This window comes from Labeo rohita, chromosome 25, assembly GCF_022985175.1.
Source record: "Labeo rohita strain BAU-BD-2019 chromosome 25, IGBB_LRoh.1.0, whole genome shotgun sequence".
Classification (NCBI taxonomy): domain Eukaryota; kingdom Metazoa; phylum Chordata; class Actinopteri; order Cypriniformes; family Cyprinidae; genus Labeo; species Labeo rohita.
This window is the reverse complement of record NC_066893.1, coordinates 23,460,219-23,481,063: the sequence shown is the minus strand read 5'-3', so window position 1 is coordinate 23,481,063 and position 20,845 is coordinate 23,460,219. Positions and strand designations below refer to the sequence as shown.

The 20,845-nt window shown below is 35.0% G+C and overlaps 1 protein-coding gene across 1 annotated transcript; it reads right to left on the bottom strand.

Moving 5' to 3' along the window:
- Nucleotides 1-1,882: 1,882 nt before the first annotated feature.
- Nucleotides 1,883-20,817, bottom strand: snx1a (sorting nexin 1a). Its single transcript, XM_051099329.1, has 15 exons — nt 20,651-20,817; nt 17,509-18,139; nt 11,793-11,929; nt 11,377-11,443; nt 9,472-9,515; nt 9,250-9,391; nt 9,084-9,162; nt 7,732-7,807; nt 7,413-7,526; nt 7,207-7,300; nt 6,750-6,955; nt 4,518-4,661; nt 4,306-4,386; nt 3,256-3,327; nt 1,883-3,168 (listed from the first exon to the last, which is right to left on the bottom strand). Exons 1-15 carry the CDS (start codon nt 20,750-20,752, stop codon nt 3,118-3,120), a joined length of 2,040 nt encoding a protein of 679 aa, XP_050955286.1. The 5' UTR covers nt 20,753-20,817; the 3' UTR covers nt 1,883-3,117.
- Nucleotides 20,818-20,845: the final 28 nt, after the last annotated feature.

Below are 20,845 nucleotides of genomic sequence, written 5' to 3'. Positions count from 1 at the left end.
AAAGCGTTTTCATGACGCGTCAATAAGCGACCATATTAGCGGCACTGAACGTAAACAATGCCACTGAACTGAACAAAAAAAATGTTGCTGATTATTGCTGGCCAAATCGAACCAGGACTTCCAGGGCAAGGGACTTAAAAACATTTATGTTTGTTCTTATAATTTCCAGTCAGGTAGGTGAAATATTTAGGCTAATATCTTGATTACACTGCTCCTACACATCTTTACCACCTATTAGCTTTAGTTTGTCAAACTATTGCGCCCTTTTCTGCTTAATAAGTCCTTCTCTATATGATTTAGCAGCTTCCACACGTCTTTTCCATGCTTAGACCGCATAAATTAGCAGAACAACTTATTCAGTAGAACATTAACCATGCAATCCCTGCTGTTGTTTACCTCCGAGTATCTCCAATATGGCCGCGCATCCGGTTAACTGAACAAACCGCGACCTAAGCTTTTAAAACTGTGCTCTCAAACGCTGGGGGCGTGTCCACCATCCGCGCTGAAACCACGCCCACTCGCGGGAAAGCTGCGCCTCTCTCAACCGTCAAATACGCTACAACCTGAATGAATGACCATGCTGTTTTGTAAATTATTGCAACCAGGTAATATGCATTTACACGACGAAGGCATATCTAGCTAGCAAGTTGTAGGCTTTAGTAACTAACAGTAATGACAATAACTCGTTATAGAGCGGGCGAACAACTGATGCTAATAAAGCGTTTTCACGACGCGTCAATAATCGACCATATTAGCGGCACTGAACGTAAACAATGCCACTGAACTGAACAAAAAAAATGTTGCTGATTATTGCTGACCAAATTGAAGCAGGACTTCCAGGGCAAGGAACTTAAAAACATTTATGTTTGTTCTTATCATTTCCAGTCAGGTAGGTGAAATATTTAGGCTAATATCTTGATTACACTGCTCGTATATATCTTTACCACCTGTTAGCTTTAGTTTGTCAAACTATTGCGCCCTTTTCTGCTTAATAAGTCCTTCTCTATCTGATTTAGCAGCTTCCACACGTTTTTTCCATGGTTAGACTGCATAAATTAGCAGAACAACCTATTCAGTAGTACATTAACCATGCAATCAGTGCTGTTGTTTACCTCCGAGTATCTCCAATATGGCCGCGCATCCGGTTAACTGAACAAACCGCGACGTAAGCTTTTAAAACTGTGCTCTCAAACGCTGGGGGCGTGTATCTAGTTCATAGCTTTTGTAATGTGTTTATTAGCAATATATTTATCATGTGTTAGAAACAATTCTCTGAATTGCCTTTACACGGCTTTAACTAAAACTATTGTTTAATTAAAATGTAACTTAAATAAAGCTGAAATATATACATTTTAGATGAAAACAAAAATGATAAGACTAAAACGAAAATTAAATCAAATGTTTAAAATACTAAAAACACTAAAAGATAAAATTAACACTAAAAATAGCCATGAAAAATGCTCATAAAAATTACTTAGTTAAAAATTAAAATAGAAACTGAAAATACAAAATAAATCTAATTAAAACATTTAAATGAAAGAATATAAATAATAGATCTATCTATAATTAATATCTAACTATCACACACACACACACATGTTGTTTCCATGTTTTATAGGGACAAAATGGTTTTTATACTGTACAAACCGTATTTTCTATTGCCCTACACCTAAACCTAGCCCTCACAGTAGACTGTGCACACTTTTACTTTCTGGAAAGGAAAAAAACAACAACAACAACAACAAAAAACGTATTCTGCATGATTTATAAGCCCATTTCCTCATGGGGAACCGGTATTACTATCCTTGTGGGGACATTTGGTCCCCATAACTTGATAAATACCAGGTACACACACAGAACAAATGACTATTAAATCCAAAGCTTGATATTTGTAATTAAATCTTTATTGTTTTTCTCAAAAGAAGTGTCCATAGTGAAAAAAATATCTGCCCCCATTTTTCTAATAAACAACCTTTTGATTATTATGGCACCTAATGGTGAAGTCAAACCTGTTAACGTCTGTTCAAAGTGTCATTACAGCAGGGCCCAAAATATCATTTATGAAGCAAACTAATAAACAATAAACAAAACATTATAAATGACAATGAATCTAACAGCCTTACAAACTCTGACAGCAGCAAAATCTGTAAATATAAAAAAACGGAAAAAACAAAATTTGATGTAGAAACAATTTAATCATTATTAGTAACGTAGCAAAAGTGTATTAATTATTATAACATGCCATAATCGACTGGATAACACAAATATGGTTTGACACAAAATAACATGTTGGCATAAAAGTCTACAAATGAAAATGTAAAATGAAAAGGAATGAAATAATAAACAAAGAAACCAACTTTTAAGACTGAAGTGCTTTGGGCCTCCTGTTGGACCAGGTGAAAGAGCTTTGATATTGATATCAAACGCATTAGGAGTGCGTTCTCAAATGCTGAGCGTGATCATAAATCCATGGAAGATTTAAAACGATCCTTTGAATAAAAACAATAAGCCAGCAAAAGAAAAAAAGATCATTTCTAACAGTTTGATCAATGAGTACAAGTGTTGACATATACAGGTCCTGTTATTTCCACTGGCCAGTTTACCAAATCCAGCCAGTTTCAGTCATTTCAACAGTTCCTAATAACTGTATTTAAACCTCTTTTACTTGTTTAAAAGTGTATATATCAATACTCTGGACTTCTAAAACAAACTAGGTCACTATTTGTCTCTGAAAACCCTTCTTAATTTGTACAGACTTCTTGACAGGAAGTTTCTTACCGCTATGAATGAGCGACAGGCGCCCTCTAGTGTAAACCACTGATATCACTGCTGACCAGTAACAAATCAAGTGAAAGAGGCTTGGTTGCATACAGACGAGGAAGACACCCAGCCACCACATGCATTCACATCCCCCAAACAATAAAGATGCAATATAAGAAAATAAAAGGTGAAGATTACATGAAAAATATACAAGTTTCTAAATCAATCAGAGTAACGAGCGGCCGGATAGATGATTTTTCCCTTTGCAGCACAATTTCTCTTGGTTTATAGGCGAGAGGTAAAGAGTGTAGAAAGGCCTCGGTTATCGTGAGTGTGTATTTGTGCGCGGATGGTGCCTCACGCGATCGCTTTCGCCTCCGGCAAAAACGCCTCCCAGTATTTTATCAGCTAGAGGAGAGAGAGAGAGAAGGAAATATGAATTACGAATGAATGAATGAATGAATTCAGTCAGATAAAATGTGCCCGTTTCTGTACCTGTTGTTGCGAGTTGAGCAGTGACTCCAGATATTTGATGATTTGTTTCTTAAAATCTCGAGCTTTCTCTTTCTGTTAGCAAAGAAGTTAAAATGAATAGTCTTTTTGTAGAGAAAAATGTTTGAAGAATTCAAAAATTATTTTTTTAAATGTACCTAAAATTCACCTAAAATATAACAATTTTAAATTGACCTAAAATGTATTTATAAATTCTAAAATTCACCTAAAAAAAAAAATTTGCTGAAGATATACTCATCCTCAGGCAATCGAAGATGTAGATGAGTTTGTTTCTTCACTCGTTTTGAAGAAATGTAGCATTAAATCATTCACCAATGGATCCTTTGCAGTGAATGGGTGCTGTCAGAATAAGAGTTCAAACAGCTGATTAAAACGTCACAATAATCCATCAACTAACATCTTGTGAAGCGAAAAACTGCATGTTTGTAAGAAACAAATCCATCTTTAAGACGTTTTCAACTTCAAAATTTTGCTTCTGGCTAAAATAGAGTCCATAATTAATTTTAACACTTCCTCTAGTGAAAAAGTCCATCTTCTGTTCTCTCATATCAAAATCCACCCAAATATTTGTTTAGAACTGTTTTCACTTGTAAACAGTGCTTGATCTGTGCATATTTCCTTCCTGATTCATATAGGGCGACTTTTTCACTGGAGAACCAATATTATGGATAGAAGACTTGTATTTTAAAAAGTTAAAAACATCTTAATGATGGATTTGTTTCTTTCAAACACACATCTTTTCACTTCACAAGACGTTAATTGATGGACTGGAGTGGTGTGGATTATTTGTGGATTACTGTGATGTTTTTAATCAACTGTTTGGACTCTCATGCTGACGGCACCCATTCACTGCAGAGGATCCAATATTGAGCAAGTGATGCAATGCTACATTTTGACAAATCTCGTGAAGAAACAAACTCATCTACATCTTGGGATGACCTGAGGGTGAGTATATTTTGAGCAATTTAGATTTTTTGGGTGAACTGTTCCTTTAATTCTGATATTTAAATCAATGCAGAAATCTGGTCTTACATCAAATCGGATGACTTCTTTCCGTACGGTTGCTGAGATTCTCTCAAACTCTCTCTCGTACTGCGTGACTTTTGCTTCCCACTGGAGGACAAGAACGTAGCTTTAGTGATGGCTCATAATAAAGCTGAGTTGTAAAAGTTACAGATGTTATTGTTTATCTGTGAGTCTATAAAACATCCACCAAACAAACAGTAGTGTGTTTGCGTAGTTACCTCTGCGATCTCATCCTTGGCCTGCTGGAGTTTGTCGGGTTTGTTGGCCCACAGGAGTTTGGCCTCAGCCTCTCTCTTCTTCTGCAGCATGTTCTCAGCATCCTGCCAGCGCTGCCATGCTTTCATTCTCTGATCAAAACACCCCTGACAAACACAATATTATTATTATTAATAGAATATATTATGGGTTGGATGGTATGACTGAAATCTGATGGTGCTACAATAGGAACAAGATTAATCAGATATATACTAGGGCTGCCGTCGACTAAAGATTTTTCTGGTTGACTAGTAGTCATTCATTTTAAGTGATTACTTGACTAATCATGTTTATTAATAAACCATTTAAATCACCATAATGAGACTTTAATTGCCTACGTAGCCTAATAAGCGCTCAGCCACACGCATAAAGCTTGCCACAGGACACTGGCAGAAGCAATGATTATGAATGTGTCAGGGAAAAACAGCAAGGAGACTGCATTAACATTATAATAATTTACTGATAAACTAGTGCTTTCTTTGTTTTGGGCTTAAGAGATGAAGTCGGCGACACTGACTCATCATCGCCGCAGTAGTGATGCACCTGTATGCATGTTTCATACGGATTACATAATCTGAGAATATTTGAACTTCTTAGTTTAAAAGTAGACAAATTTTTTTCATGTCTGTAAGGCAAGCATACATGGAGTTTCGGTTCCACACTACGCACACACTTTAATAGCGCACATTTTTCTAAGTTAAGTAAGTATTAGGATGAGTGGCCACGTAAAGTTGCTACTATTTACATATTTCAGATTATAAGTCATATTTGAGGCTGATGAATGATAGCCGAGCATTTGGATGTCCTGTCAGATGTATTACCACATAGACCAGCCATTAACGATCTGTCCATCACGGCCTGCATAATGTAACTTTTTTTCTACGACTAAGCGACTAATAAAATTTTGGTCGACCAAGCCATTTTTCATCCACTAACGGTTAGTCGACTATTAGGGGCAGCCCTAATATATACAGATTTATATGCTAAAAATGCTTAACATCTTTTGGAAACAAATCAATAATAATAATAATAATAATAATAATAATTATTATTTTAAATAATTTATTTTATTATTATTTTAGACATATTACTGCAAGACTTGGGATTTTAGGATCATGATACATCTACATTGTTTATATTATTATTATTATTATTATTATTAAAATAAAATACAATAATAACAATTTATATTTCATACTGCATAAAACGTTAAAGAGCAGGTCTTATGGTCCTAATATTATGTTAGAGTGCCCTACAACAGGTTTAAATGCATTTAAGGTCAGAAAACATAATTTTCTCAGAATATACATTTATACAGAGTCATTTGTTAATGTTTCGAAATGGTTCATTTGAATCCGTTTTGATTCGATTTGAATATCTGTAAACCCCTCCCTTCCATAAGCCTACTCTGCTCTGATTGTGCAGCTGGCCAAGTCTGTTGTGATTGCTCTTTCCGTATACAATGCGTGTTAGAAACAAAACGCCCATTACCATAATTAATGTTTTGCTCCAGAGGGTTACTTGTAAACAAACCCAGATAGCACACGTACGTCTGCAAGATGTATGTTAAAGATCAGTAGATCTGGAAAGCATCTGCTGTGTACAAACATCTGACAGATGTCTGTAAGATGTCAGTTTTACATACATTCGAAATCATAAACATCTTAAAGACATCTAATAGATGTCTATTTGACATCTGATAGGAAACGTCCTATAAACGTATTGCAGATGAGCAAATACGTCTTGCAGATGTAAATGCAGACGTCAAATAGACGTCTCTGAGATGTACCTGTGCTATCAGGGTTGTAATCAAACGCAAATAGCACACGTACGTTTTTTTTTCATGACAAATTTTTGTCTACTTTATGACTTCGTCTGCAAGATGTCTGTTAAAGCAAGTTAAAGATATTTTGCGGCTATGCGGGGATTATGCTAATGTGTTACCAAATATGACGACTCGTTAAGGCGGCTCAGAGTCGACTCTTTCTTTTGAGAGACAATATCTTTATCATATACTTTTTTGCTTAACAACTTTGGAGACTTTTTAAATTAAGGGATAGCTACGTTTAAAAATGTAAAAAATATATTTTTCGAAAACCCATATGTCCTGCTCTTTAAAACAGTTGAACAGTGATACACAATAACTATAACTAGATGAGCGTCACACAAAGCTTTTTGTGTGTGTTTGTCTGTACCCTGATGGCTCCCAACAGCCGTATATAATCCGCCAGCAGCTCAGAGAAGGTGAAAAAGTCATTGGCGGCCTGTTCCTGATGGAGCTGCTCGATTCGATCCTCCACCTCGGCCAGCTGAGACAGAGCTCGCGACAGAGCCGTGTTGTCCTCCGAGCTGCCCAACATCGCCACACTCTTCGCAAACACAGCCGTGTTCCCAGACAACTCTGAAATGCACATTACACCATCAGACAAGTAGGTGATTGACAATATTACATAGTTTTTCTCTCATCCAATCAATTTATGATGGATAAAATAAAACCTCATCCTACTTTTTATCAATGAATTGTGTTTCACTCAATAGAGGTCACATTACAGAAATAAATTGGTTCCAATACATTTTTAAAGAATAAATATTCACATTTAGATGCAAACAAGCTAATTTTAAAATATGAGACTGATTGTTTGTACTTCTGACCTTTCCTGTGAGTGACAAGGGATTCCACCATGACGTGAAGTTTCCGCAAATGCTGTTCTTCATTTTCAACATCCTGGATCTTCTCGTCAAACCACTGAAATCAACACACCGTTTTATATTTAGTATCCTTTCTAGGTTTGTTTTAAGCCTCAGTCTCTGTAAAGAGGAATTCAGTGTGGGTTAGACCTGCATGTTCTTCTACTCACCACGTCCTGTTCGTTCATCTTGATGGTCATCTTACTCACAGCATCCGTGGCTTTGTTGAGCATTTTAAGGAAGCCGGCTCCACTCAGAGCCTGTGTGCTGACTGCTCTGGGTAACTAAAACACATACACACACAGAGAAAACAGATTGAATTATCATCACAAACAGCAAAGCTGATATTTCTACGTGTTAAATAGACAGATAAACATCTTCAAGTCACTTCTCTTAGAAAAGGTTTATGCTAATGCTGAATTTTGCAGTTGCATGTGCTGAATAATTCAAAATGTTTATTTCTATGTCACTAAACAGAAGCTGTCTCACCTCCTCTTTCTCCAAAAACTCTCTCACATCAGGGTCCTGCAGTAGAGACGGATGAGTCACAACCCGCTGAAGATACCTGCAACAACACAAACAAGCCTCACATTTACATTTTACGCAAGTACAATAATAATTACTAATAATAACATTTACATTACAGTAGAAAATGTTCTTTTTCTGTTTAAAATTAAAATATACACTGCCGATTTTTTAAAGAAGTTTCTTATGCTCATCAAGGCTGGGTTTACTTGGTCTAAAATCCAGCAAAAACAGTTATACTGTGAAATATTATTTCAATGTAAAATAACATTACATATTTAAATTTATTTCTGTGATGCAAAGCATATATATATATATATATATATATATATATATATATATATATATATATATATATATATATATATATATATATATACACACACAGACACACACACACATTCATTAATTATAACATATATTATATTATATATATTATATCCAAGTTATTTTCTGTCCTCATTAAAATACATACACTATTATTTACTATAATCACTATATAACATTATATTATTTTATTTAAATAACTTTTTAAGTAATTTAAGTAATTATTAATATAAATTAAAATTAACATATGACTGATATATATGTATTACTATGATGTCATATCATATATTGTCAATCATATATGATTTATATGACATTTAATCTACGCATTTCTCCTGTCCTCATTAAAGTCATTATTTGTAGTTACTGTAAATATTTTAGTATTTGATCTAAATAATTTGTCAACAATAAATTAAAACATTTATTATGATAATAATAACAATATGTCCATAATAAAATTAAAATGTATATTGGTATTTATCCTCATTAAAACACATAGAATATTATTTATTATGATCACTATATATCATTATTTAATTTAACTATTTTGTAAGCAATTTACATTTAATTTAAGTACTTATTTATTAATATTAAATATTATATGACAATATATTATTCAATCCAAGTATTTTTTTCATCCTCATTAATTTGAAAAAATATATACTAGTCAGTAGTTAGTAATTAATGTTAATATTGTATTATCCAATCTAGGTATTTTTTCTGTCCTCATTAACTGAAAAATACACATTAATATTAATAACTTTTACAATAGATACAATTCTATTATAATTAAAATACTGTATAGCAGCAATTTGGGATTTTCGACCAATGAGATTTAATTGGAGGCAGGGCAACTTAGTGTGACGTAATGAAATAATGCCATCCTGTTGACAACTATGGCTTGTCAAGACAAAAACATTGATAAGAACTGTGATTCATGACTTTAGTTTAGTGCACCTAGATAAGAAACAATGTCATGAGTGACAAACCTCTCTAGAGCAGCTCTCCTCCGCTCCACAAACTCTGCTGACGATGGGTCGTCCTTCCCGACTTTGACTTTTGTCATACCTGGCAAATCCACACACATTTATCCATAATCAGTCATGTATTCACAATCAGATCAGAAGTGATGCATTAGCAGAAACAAGTTCTTACCCAGAATGCTCTTCTCTGGTGGTGGAGGTATGATGTATCCGTTCTGTGAGTGTTTCTCTGAGAGCTTTTCGTACAATCCAAGGAAATCACTGAAACGTCTGCGGACGGTAAACGTCTTGCTACGGAACATGGTTAACGACGTCTGGGAAATGATGAGAAAATGATCGGTTTAAACTGTGTGCAATATGGTGTGAACAAGGAGTAAACAGACTGAAAAGTTACCTGTGTTGAAACTTTGTAGGCCATATAAGCGTTCATACCATCACCTGCGAGGAGAAGAGAGAATCACCACACATGAACAAAATAAATCCAACAGATCAAAATAAAACCATATGCTATAGCACATATAACAAACAGGTTTAGTCTCAAGTAGACGAGATGCTTTATTATCCTGCTTTCCAGGGTGGAAAAAAGTGTCTTAACTGGCCGAAGCTGGTCTGATCTGGTTCACTGGTTTTAAAAGAGTTGTCAGCTTTTCAGACTAAATCAGCAAATCACCAGTTTGTCCAGGCCAAAAGACCAGCTCAAACCAGCAAACTAGTGTAAATAAGACCCTATGATTTCAGAAAGACAGAAAATGCAGCTGGAATCGAGAAAAATTTAAATAACACACAAATATTTAAAATAATGAACAACATTTCATAGGGCCCTATTATTGTAAAACATGATTGATTAAACATGATTTTGATCATTAATATTTAATTATATGATTAAGATGCAAATTTCAAGAAAAAACAAAACAAAACAAAAAACACAGAATTTAGGAAAAAAGTAAAGTAGATTTCGAAAGAGCCCTAATTTCTGTTAAACTGTCAATAAACTGTTGTCAAAAGTTGCATGATTCCAATTAATCAGACAATCTTTTTGATTACAAAAATTAAATTTAACCATTAAAATGGAATCCACAACAATTTAAACTGAATAAACCTGAATCCAGAAAAAGTGTGGAAAAAAATAAAATGAAATAAAAATAAAAACACTGCCAGTCAAAAGTTTTTGAACAGTAAGATTTTTAACGTTTTTAAAAGAAGTGTCTTCCGCTCACCAAGCCTGCATTTATTTGATCCAAAGTACAGCAAAAACAGTAAAATTCTGAATTTTTAGCTTTGTTACTCCAGTCACATGATCCTTAGGAATTCATTTTAATATTCTGATTTGCTGCTCAAAAACATTTATTATTATGATGTTGAAAACAGTGGGGAAGACTGGAGTAATGTTGAAAATGTAGCTTTGATCACAGGAATAAATTACATATTAAAATATATTCAAACAGAAAGCAATTATTTTAAAAAGTAAAAGTATTTCACAATATTACTGCTTTTGCTGTACTTTGGATCACATAAATGCAGGCTTGGTGAGCAGAAGAGACTTCTTTAAAAAAAGCATTAAAACTCTTACTGTTCAAAAACTTTTGACTGGTAGTGTATATATATAAAAATAAAAATAAATAATAAAATATCTTTTATAGGCCCTACATAAACCAACAAAATGAAAAAATGATTTTATTATCGAACCCTCAAGATTTACATATTTAAATGAACTCTGTTATGATTAGCTAATCTCAATGCATATTAATTGGATTAGGGAGGGAGTTTTGCTTTAAATACATCTTTTATTTCAAAAGAACAAAAAAATCTTGCTTTTATTATAGGATCTGTTTATGCTGTTTATAAATTATTCTCTACGATCCTCCAAACCAAATGTATTTCTGCAATTGTAACTAGATAATAATCAGTATCTGCTGAGTCACAAACAGCTAAAACTCATTACATCTTCTCTACAACTGTCTATAAAATCATAATGCCATATATAGCCAAACAGAAATACTACACATCTTCCCTAGAACATTTAGTGCTGATTTTAGACATTACAGTTACACCACACCTTTAAAAAAGAAGAAGGACAGGAAACGAAAAATAGCTGGCACAGGACAAACAGAGGAAGCTCAAGACAACCGTATCAGTGACTCTGATCCTTAATTAGAACAATTTCACCTCAAAAGATAATCACGATTTCTGGTTTTCTGCAAACTCAGCCCACTACTGTTTTCAAATACTATTTTAAACAAACACTCTGATAAATACACAGTTAAAAAAAGACACTTTAGAAAGTAAAAACCCAGCTTACCAACTTTCTCTGGATTCGTGACGGAAATGTTCAGATCAAACTTGTCCTCGCTTTCCTCTTCCTCCAGCTTTATGTGAAAAAAGGAAACAGAAGACAGAGAAAAGAAGAGGGAAACTGAGTGAGAAGGTTTATGAAGGTTTGATCTGATCTCTAGAGTTGGGAATTGCAATAAATTTAACAAATCTGGTTTTGATTTTGATTCCACTGAATGATTCTTTTAGTATATTTCAATACGTTTGGTGTGTGATTAAAATTTAAATCAACAAAAATAAATAACGCATGAGTTTAAAACTGATTCATAAGTCTTTTGGACTGATTCATTAAAAAGAATCAGCTGGTAAGAGTCATTTGCATGTGAAGTGGAGCATTAAAGGAAATCAAACATCTTTTTCTTTTTTTATAAAATAGTGTTTTACCTCCTCCGGGGTTTTGGATGGAGCTTTGCTGGAGCTGCTGGCTACAGGGGCGGCAGGAGCCGATACTGATGGTTTCACAGCGTCTTTCTTCTTGCGGTCATTACGAGGACTGTCCAGAGACAACTCCACTGTAGCTTCTGACAAAAACAGTGAGAGAAAGTGTATTTCATGTGTTCAATGAAACTAAAAATTTGGTGGAAGTAGGACTGGGTGATCAAACGATAACAATAATTGATATAATTTTCCTCGATAAAACAAGTTCGATAAATATAATATTTATGTGGCAAAAGCGAAACAAAGATTATTTGAGACACACAGACTATTTATACGCTCAGATCAAAGTTAAAACTGCAGCGCAGCATGAGTTTACTCGAACAGATGCTTTTACTTGCTAAACAGACACTAAATAGTCCTGTGAGATCCAGTGTGAAGTGCTTAAATTCAGAGAAGAACACAAATAACGGTGATTTAAACTAGTTTAAAGCAGCGCTGACAAACAGAAGAAACACCGTGTGCAACAATATAGTCAGAAGGTTTTTAAATCTACTAATCACCATAATTTACTATTGATTTACTGTAGCAACACTAACTGTACCATGGTATTGAGGTAGAAATGTGGGATATTAATATGAAATTTGATTATATTATTAATATAGACCTGTATTAAATGTATTAAAGGGATAATGGAATAGAATTACCATATTTTGTGATTAAGCTATAGTGTTTATGCATTTATACAAATTATATTTAGTAGTGCTGGACAATGATTAATCATGATTAATCACACCCAAAATAAGTTTTTGTGTACATAATGTGTGTGTGTGTGCTGTGTATATTTATTATGTATATATGAAGGCACACACACATTAGGGTTGGGCCGACAGACGATCCAACCCCCCCAATCCACCGCCACATCCCAATACGGTGTTTGGAAAGAAAATGACGTGTGTTATGGCGTGTACGGAACCCCTAAAGGGAATAATTATATAAATATATAAATGGGAGGAAAATACATATTTCAATACTTTCTCTCATAGTTATATTGTTGGGTAATTAAATACTGTATATAAATTGTGGGCATCAGGGAGCCGCTATTAATATGATACGTGATACGTATAATACGTGACATTGAAACTGATTTTGAATGCACAATCGCTTTTTACTTTCACTTTCGAGATTTGTGATCGCACGTGTTCTGTTTATACTAGAGCAGCAGTATGTTTCACAGTAGATATTATCCAATGCCAATTTGGTAGACATCGCCCAACCCTAACGCACATACAATATATATTTTTAAAATATTTACAAATGCACAAATTTATAGATATACACATGTATTTGTATATATAGATTTGTAAGAAAAATGACTGGAAAAGTGTAAAGAATTCAAAAGCGTGAAGTGTTTGTCATGTTCTGACCATAAAGAGTAGTTTAAAACAACAATTAATGGTCTGGTTTTTACAACTTTCGCTTTGGAGAAAAGAAATCTGCCTTTAGACTTGAAAGAAATTAAGATTTGAAAATTATCCAGGGTTCGTACAGATATTGTAAAATAAAATTCCAGGACTTTTCAAGCACTACTTTTTTGATTTTCAAGGACGTAATTAAGCGAGAAAGGTATGATGTTTTTTAAAAAGCGTGAAATTTACGTGAAAAGATATGTACTTATTGACAAAATTAAACATTTATTTAGATACATTGTCTTTCATTGAACACTGAACTTCAGGAACATTGCTATTTTCAAGGGTTTTCCAGACCTTACATTTCAAAAAGTCAAATTCAAGTACTTTAAGCACCTTGTACAAACTCTGGTTGTTGTAATAATTATCAGTATCGACTAGGGATGCAACAATACAGTTAGTCCACGGTTCAATACGTACCTCGGTTTTTAACCACGGTTTTCGGTTCGGTTCGGTTTTGATAGCTTGCCACATCAGAGTGTTTTTTTTGCATCTAATTAACAACAAAATACTGTAAACCTCTGTACACTGGAAAAAGCGTGGATTATTAAATGTCTGCTTAATATTCTTTTGAGAGAGGTATTTTTTTTTCTGATTTTCACGCAAAATAGAATGGGTTTCATTCATACTGGACGCCCTTGAGCAGAAAATTCACATATGCTTCAAAGAAATAGCACTGATTACGTTCCGTTCCAGTTTGTCTAATATGGATAAAGGCATAACGTTAAATGTTTTGAATGATGAAATGTAAGGACAATAAACACTCGTCTGCAATAATATATGGTTTATTTGTGTTCTTCAAGCCATCTCGGGTATTTTCATAATGATTTTCATAATGATATTTGTAAGCCATAATCGACATACAGTGTAGAATATATGGTCTGCCTCATTCTATGATAAGAAGCCACATCAGATCACAAAAGGAAGTTATTTGAAACACTCGACTGATGCTGTGAAGTAAAAATAAGTTATAGTGTTCTCTTTTGTTGGACGACTGGTTTAGAAAGGCTTATCATTGCATTTCATTAGAATGGAAGATGCTCTGAGTGTGTTGCTTTTTCAAATACAAGCGGGGGAAGCGTTTCCTCATCTCAGCACGTGAAATCACGGGCACACACAGCAAATTTCGATAAAACAAGGGAATTATTTAAATGCAAAACCGAAAAACCACAATTCACAAGCGTATTGTATTGTAGCGAATTGTAAGTATTGTGGCATCCCTAGTATCGACTGATATGAACAATTTGATCGTGATAATTTTCTTAGCCATATCACCCAGCCCTAGGTGCAACATGTCTGGTCTGCTATCCTTGTAGGGAATCTCCATAGGCGTAATGGTTTTAATATTGAACAAACAATATTTTCTATTGCCCTACACAAACCCTACACCTAAACCTACCCGTCACAGGAAACTGTCTGCATTTTTACTTTCTCAAAAAAACTCATTCTGCATGATTTATAAGCTTTTGTAACTATGGGGATCTCAGTCCTCACGAGTCCCCATGAGTGTGTGTATTCAGGTTTAAGTCCCCACCAGTAAATATAAACTAAACCCACACACACACACACATTCCATCAGCAACATAACACAAGGTGAAAGGGCAAGGGTCACTGAGGAATTCCTTTTTCCCCTTCCTGAGTCAACGCTGAGAAAGCGATTTCATCATCCATTGCTCAAAAGTGATGTGCATGCATTCCTGTTTGTACTATAAATGTGCCAGTAAAAGGAGTCAACAGCAGGAAAATTTTCTGTGGTGGAAAAAACACTGACACTGTGAAAACCCTACAGCACTTCAAATCAGTGTTAGTTTACTATAAGTGACATACTATGAAAGCAATTATTAAAGGAGAAGTTCACTTCCTGAATGAAAATTTCTTGAGAATTTCCTCACCCCCATGTCATCCAAGATGTTCATGTCTTTCTTTCTTCAGTCGAAAAGAAATTAAGGTTTTTGAAAAAAACATTCCAGTATTTTTGTCCATATAGTGGACTTCTATAAGGGATCAACAGGTTGAAGGTCCAAATTGCAGTTTCAATGCAGCTTCAAAGGGCTCTACGCGATCCCAGCTGTGGAATAAGAGTCTTATCTAGCAAAACGATTGGTCATTTCCTTAAAAAATTGAATTTATATACTTTTTAACCACAAATGCTCATCTTGCACTCGCTCACTCACTTGCATAATTACACTGGAAAAGTCACACGTGCTTATTTCTTCGTCTGCGTACTTCAGTTTAAAAAAGTAGGGTAAGGTCTCCTTCAACCTCAAAATCATCTGACATCGTTGATTTACCTTTTTTGTGAAGGGCATTTGACTTTCTTTTTGTTCACTGGGCCGGTACTTCCGCCTACGTCACATGTGACCTTTACAATATGAATACATAATGAGTTTTAAGAAAATGACCAATTGTTTTGCTAGGTATATCTGGGCTCACACTACAGGATTTTTAGCCCGATTTTGCCCCGATTTTCCCTCCTGAGAATCGGAGCCAAAATCTTGTTGAGCACCTCGTTCGGTCCCGATGTTCAGCACGGATTATCTGGTAATGTGAGATGTTCACAGATCGAATCTTGCACCTCCCGATCTGCTCTCACACAAATCAGGGCCGCCCCGATCATATCAAACATGTTCGATATTCAGGATTTTAAATCGGGATGATCACAGCTATGATTGCGTCAGTACTTTCACGACAGCCAATGCAAGACCACAAAACAGCTGCTGTACAGTCCTTTGGATAGTGGAGATGGAGGAAACTGCTTCTCATGTTTTTATAGTAACACTGTCTGTATAATATGTTGAAAACATACCACAACCGCATGGAGCAAGGAAAGCTCTAGAGTGAAATCGTCTCAGTTTTCAACATACCAGGTGAGTGCAAAAAGATGCTAGCACGCTAACTAACATTTGTAAACATTAGTTGCTGAAATGACGATCTGTTGTGTAGGATCACATGAAGCGCTCCCTCCATCATGACAATCTTAATAATATCTTGTAGTGTGTGATGCGCCACAATTTTCAAATCTTGTAGTGTGTGCATGTTTACAATTTCAGGGAAGATAATCTGCAAAGATTCTCCTTATGTGTGCGCTGCAACCAGATTTCATAATCGGTTAGGATTTTAAAAATCCTGTAGTGTCAGCCCGGCTTAAGACCCTTATCCCTCAGCTGGGATCATGTTTGGACCTTCAACCCACTGATCCGCATAGTCCACTATATGGGGAAAACTCCTGGAATGTTTTCCTCAAAAACCTTGATTTCTTTTCAATGTCTTCACTACCTTTCTGGGCCTTGAACTATTCAGGTTCAGAAAGCTCTCGGATTTCATCAAAAATATCTTAATTTATTTTCTGAAGATGAACAAAGGACTTACGGGTTTGGAACGACATGAGGGTGAGTAACTAATGACCACATTTTCATTTTTGGCTAAACTGTCCCTTTAAAGGAGTAGTTCACTTCCAGAATGAAAATTTACAGATAAATTACTCACCCCTTTGTCATCCAAGATGTTCATGTCTTTCTTTCATCAGCCGCAAAGAAATTAAGTTTCTTGAGGAAAACATTTCAGGAATCTCCATATAGTGGACTTCAATGGTGCCCTCGAGTTTGAACTTCCAAAATGTAGTTTAAATGCAGCTTCAAATGGTTCTAAACGACCCCAGTCGAGGAATAAGGGTCTTATCTAGCGAAACGATTGGTTATTTTCTAAACAAATTGACAATTTATATACTTTTTAACCTCAAATGCTCATCTTGCCTCGTCTCTGCGATGCACATGTGAACTCTGTGTAATCCGGGTCAAGACACCCTAACTGTATTGACCCGGATTACACAGAGTTCGCATGTGCATCAGAGTTCACACAGAGCTAGACAGGACGAGCATTTGAGGTTAAAAAGTATATAAATTGTCAATTTTGCTAGATAAGACCCTTCTTCCTCGGCTGAGATCATTTAGAGCCTTTTGAAGCTGCATTTTGGAAGTTCAAACTTGGGGGCACCACTGAAGTCCACTATATGGAGATCGACTGAAGGAAGACAGACATGAACACCTTGGATGACAAAGGGGTGAGTACATTATCTGTACATTTTGTTCTGGAAGTAAACTTCTCCTTTAAGTACAGTATATATGACACCTAAGAATGCAGTCTAGGTAGGACTAGGTTTTGAATCAACTTGTGTTATGATGCCCAAAAACTGTGGTTTATTAGGTTTCAGAAGTGCCACAGTTATGTTCGGGTGTCACAGGTGAAATGCATCATACCTGAGAAGAGATCCTGCTCCTCAGAGTGAACCCCATTGGTCCTGGAGCTGCTGCCGGCGGAGGGTTTGGCAGGTGTCGTCAAGGCTTCCTCTGCGAACAGATCTGTGGGGTCGTCTTTAACCTGCGGCTTGACCTTCACGTCTGATTTCACCTCTGTGAAAACATCGACAGGTGGTCCTGAGGGCTGAGGCTTCTTTGTCACAACTTTTTGCGGCTCGTTAAACAGATCCTCCTCATCATCATCGTCACCAAACAGCTCCACACTCGCTGCTTTTTTGACGGAAGAGCTTTTGCTGCTGGTCTTCGGAGGGTCTTCGAAAATACCCTGCTGTTGGGCTGGTTTACCCACGACATCAGACTTTGGCGCTTCTACAGGCTCACTCAAGAGATCCGGCATGGGATTTTGGACCTCAGGTGAACTAATAACTTCGCTATCATCGTCCAGCGTGTCACTGAACAGGTCGACGGCCTCGTCGCTGCTAGGAGAAAGGATTTTGGTGTCTACTTTCTTCTGGGGTTCAGAGTTGATGTTGCTAAGAGGATCACTGAAGATGTCTTCTGGTGGGTCATTAAAGATGTCTTTAGGAGGTCTGGCTTTGTCCGGTGACGGAGAATCCATCTCTGAGATTGACTAGAAACAGCACAGATATGATTATAGAGCTTATGCTGTAAAATGACTATAAATGTATTATGAGTTGAAACAAGATTAGATTGTGTTCAACAGTCTGTGCAATACTTTTCCATCTGGCATGAAATGTAATTAAATACATTAAACATTTTTTGAAATATGTTAAAGCTCACCAATAAATATATGAATAAATAAGGAATAAATACATTTTTAGTTTTTATTTTATTTTGCACTAAAAAATAAGCATATATTCCACCCAAATTCTTATTGTAACAATAATTATATATTTACCTTATGTATTATATATGTATACATTTATATGATGTATATTTATTTAAATTAGAATTTATTATTTTATGTATTTGTGTGTTTCTACAACTGATGATTTAAAATAAATAAATATACAATTTAATGCTTTTTAAACGCTATTTAATGCTTTCATTATTGTGTCAGTAATTACACATGTTATTACAGATATTTGTTATTTCATGTTTCTTTGCATTGAAAATTAGGCAATTTTTTTCCAACCAAACTCTCATTACTATAAGAGTAATTACATAGTATTTAAATTGTAAATATTTATAATGTTAGTATTTGTTATCATTATGTATTTGTGCATTTTACAATTGGCGATTTTAAATAAATAAATAAATAGGCCTATTTTCGTACTTTTTTTGCATTGAAAATTAAGCACAGTTCCAACCAAATTATGTGCTTGCATTTGTACAATTGGTGATATAAAATAAATAATTTATAAATAAAGCCTATTTTAGTTTTTTTTCTGCACTGAAAATTAAGCACATTTTCCAAACAAATTCTCATTACTATAACAATATTTCATATTATTAAACTGTAAAATATTTATAATATTAGTATTTGTTATTTTTATGTTTTTGTGCATTTGTACAATTAGTGGTTTAAAATATTTTAATTGTAAATATTTATAATGTTAGTATTTGTGCATTTGTACAATTTGCGTTTTTAAATAAATAAATAAATAAATAAATAAATACAAAGCCTATTTTAATACTTTTTTGCATTGAAAATTAAGCACATTTTCCAACCAAATTCCCATTACTGTAACATTACATAAAATTTTAATTCTAAAATATTTTTAATATTACTATTTGTTATTTTTATGTATTTGTGCTTTTGTACAATTAGTGATTTAAAATCAATAAATAAATAATACTATTTTAGTACTTTTTTTGCACTGAAAGTTAAGCATATTTTCCAACCAAATCTAACCAATCTCATTAATGTAAAAGAACTACATATTATTCAAATTGTAAAATATTCATGTTAGTGTTATTTTTATGTATTTGAGCATTGCACAATAGGTGGTTTTTTAATTAAATCAATATAATTTTTGTAACTGAATAAATATTACATTATAAATAAATAAACAGTCTCTTAAAATGGCTCTAAAACTGGCTATTATGTTGAATAATCATCTTTGATTTTAAGGTAAAATATTTATTACATGCTATGTTTTATAGACCTGCACATTTCTCAGGAGATAGCAAGTAATTTTGCAGTTGCTTTCATCCAACGCGTCTTCTAGTATCTTTACAGGGACAATCCATCAGGATTAACCCATGGTTAAATGCCTTGCTTAACAGAACAACAGTTACAGCTCATGAATCAACCCACGGTGGGTTTAAATCTACAACCTTCCAGTTACCAGCCCAGATCTTTAACCACCAATCCACCCTATCATGACTCACATACAGCAACTGTAAATTCCCTCCCACACAGCAAAATCTACCCAAAATAAAAGCTTGCTAAGGAAAAAAGGGCATTTAGACGTTCACTCACATCTGAGACTCACATGATCACACCATCAGTACTTTGACCTGAACAGACGAATTATTGCACTAAATAAATATTGACTGCTGGACACCATCTAATTCATTAGAGACAGACCTGCCTTCATATTTAAGCTTTTAGTTTTGCTCAGCATGCATGCATGCATGCATGCATATTTTATATGTATAAAAATATCTTAACTGCACTCTGTTGGGTGGTTTTGCATAAACAAGCTCGTGTACTGCCCTTCACTTCCTTTATTAGACATAACATGTTTATTTCACACACACACACACACACACACACACACACACACACACACACACACACACACTCTCTCTCTAACACTGTGACTTCAGTCAGTTTGGAAAACTGGGTCACATTCCTTGTGATATTATTTACTCAACTACAAGAGTCCTCCAAGAACTTCACTATGTCACATGCAGGCCTAAACTCAGATCTATTTAACACTGCGGAAGGACCAAATCTGAGGTGATGACGAAAAAGATCTCTTTATTAAATCATTACGTAAACAACACCACAGAAAATTCGATGTAAACCAGCAGAGCTGAAGATCTACGGCTGAAGAAGAAGAACAGCCAGATCTGAGGGTGTCAGAGAAGTGAAAGTGATCGGTCTTCTTCTCTTTCTGTATGAAGTATGCAGCTAATTAGCTTTATAAATCCGTTTCGTTTTGTTACTTACCGTGCCCGTGAACGCATCCGCGCCCTCGTCACTGTCCTCCAGCAGCTCGGGCTCCTCTGAGTCCGGGAAAGGCGGAGGACTGCGCTCCGAGCTAGCCGCCATCTTCAGCTCCACACACACACACGGAAAAACTTTAGTACAAGCGGAGAGCGCGAGAGAGAAAAATGACAGAGCGACATTGAACTGAACCGAAGA

Bases quoted from the DNA above. Each gene is read 5' to 3' on its own strand.
- snx1a (XM_051099329.1), bottom strand. From the start codon at position 20,752: ATGGCGGCTAGCTCGGAGCGCAGTCCTCCGCCTTTCCCGGACTCAGAG. The intron at 18,140-20,650 runs GTAAGTAACAAA...TGCTGTTTCTAG, and splicing joins CGGATGCGTTCACGGGCACG to TCAATCTCAGAGATGGATTC. The intron at 9,516-11,376 runs GTAAGCTGGGTT...TTCTCCTCGCAG, and splicing joins CACGAATCCAGAGAAAGTTG to GTGATGGTATGAACGCTTAT.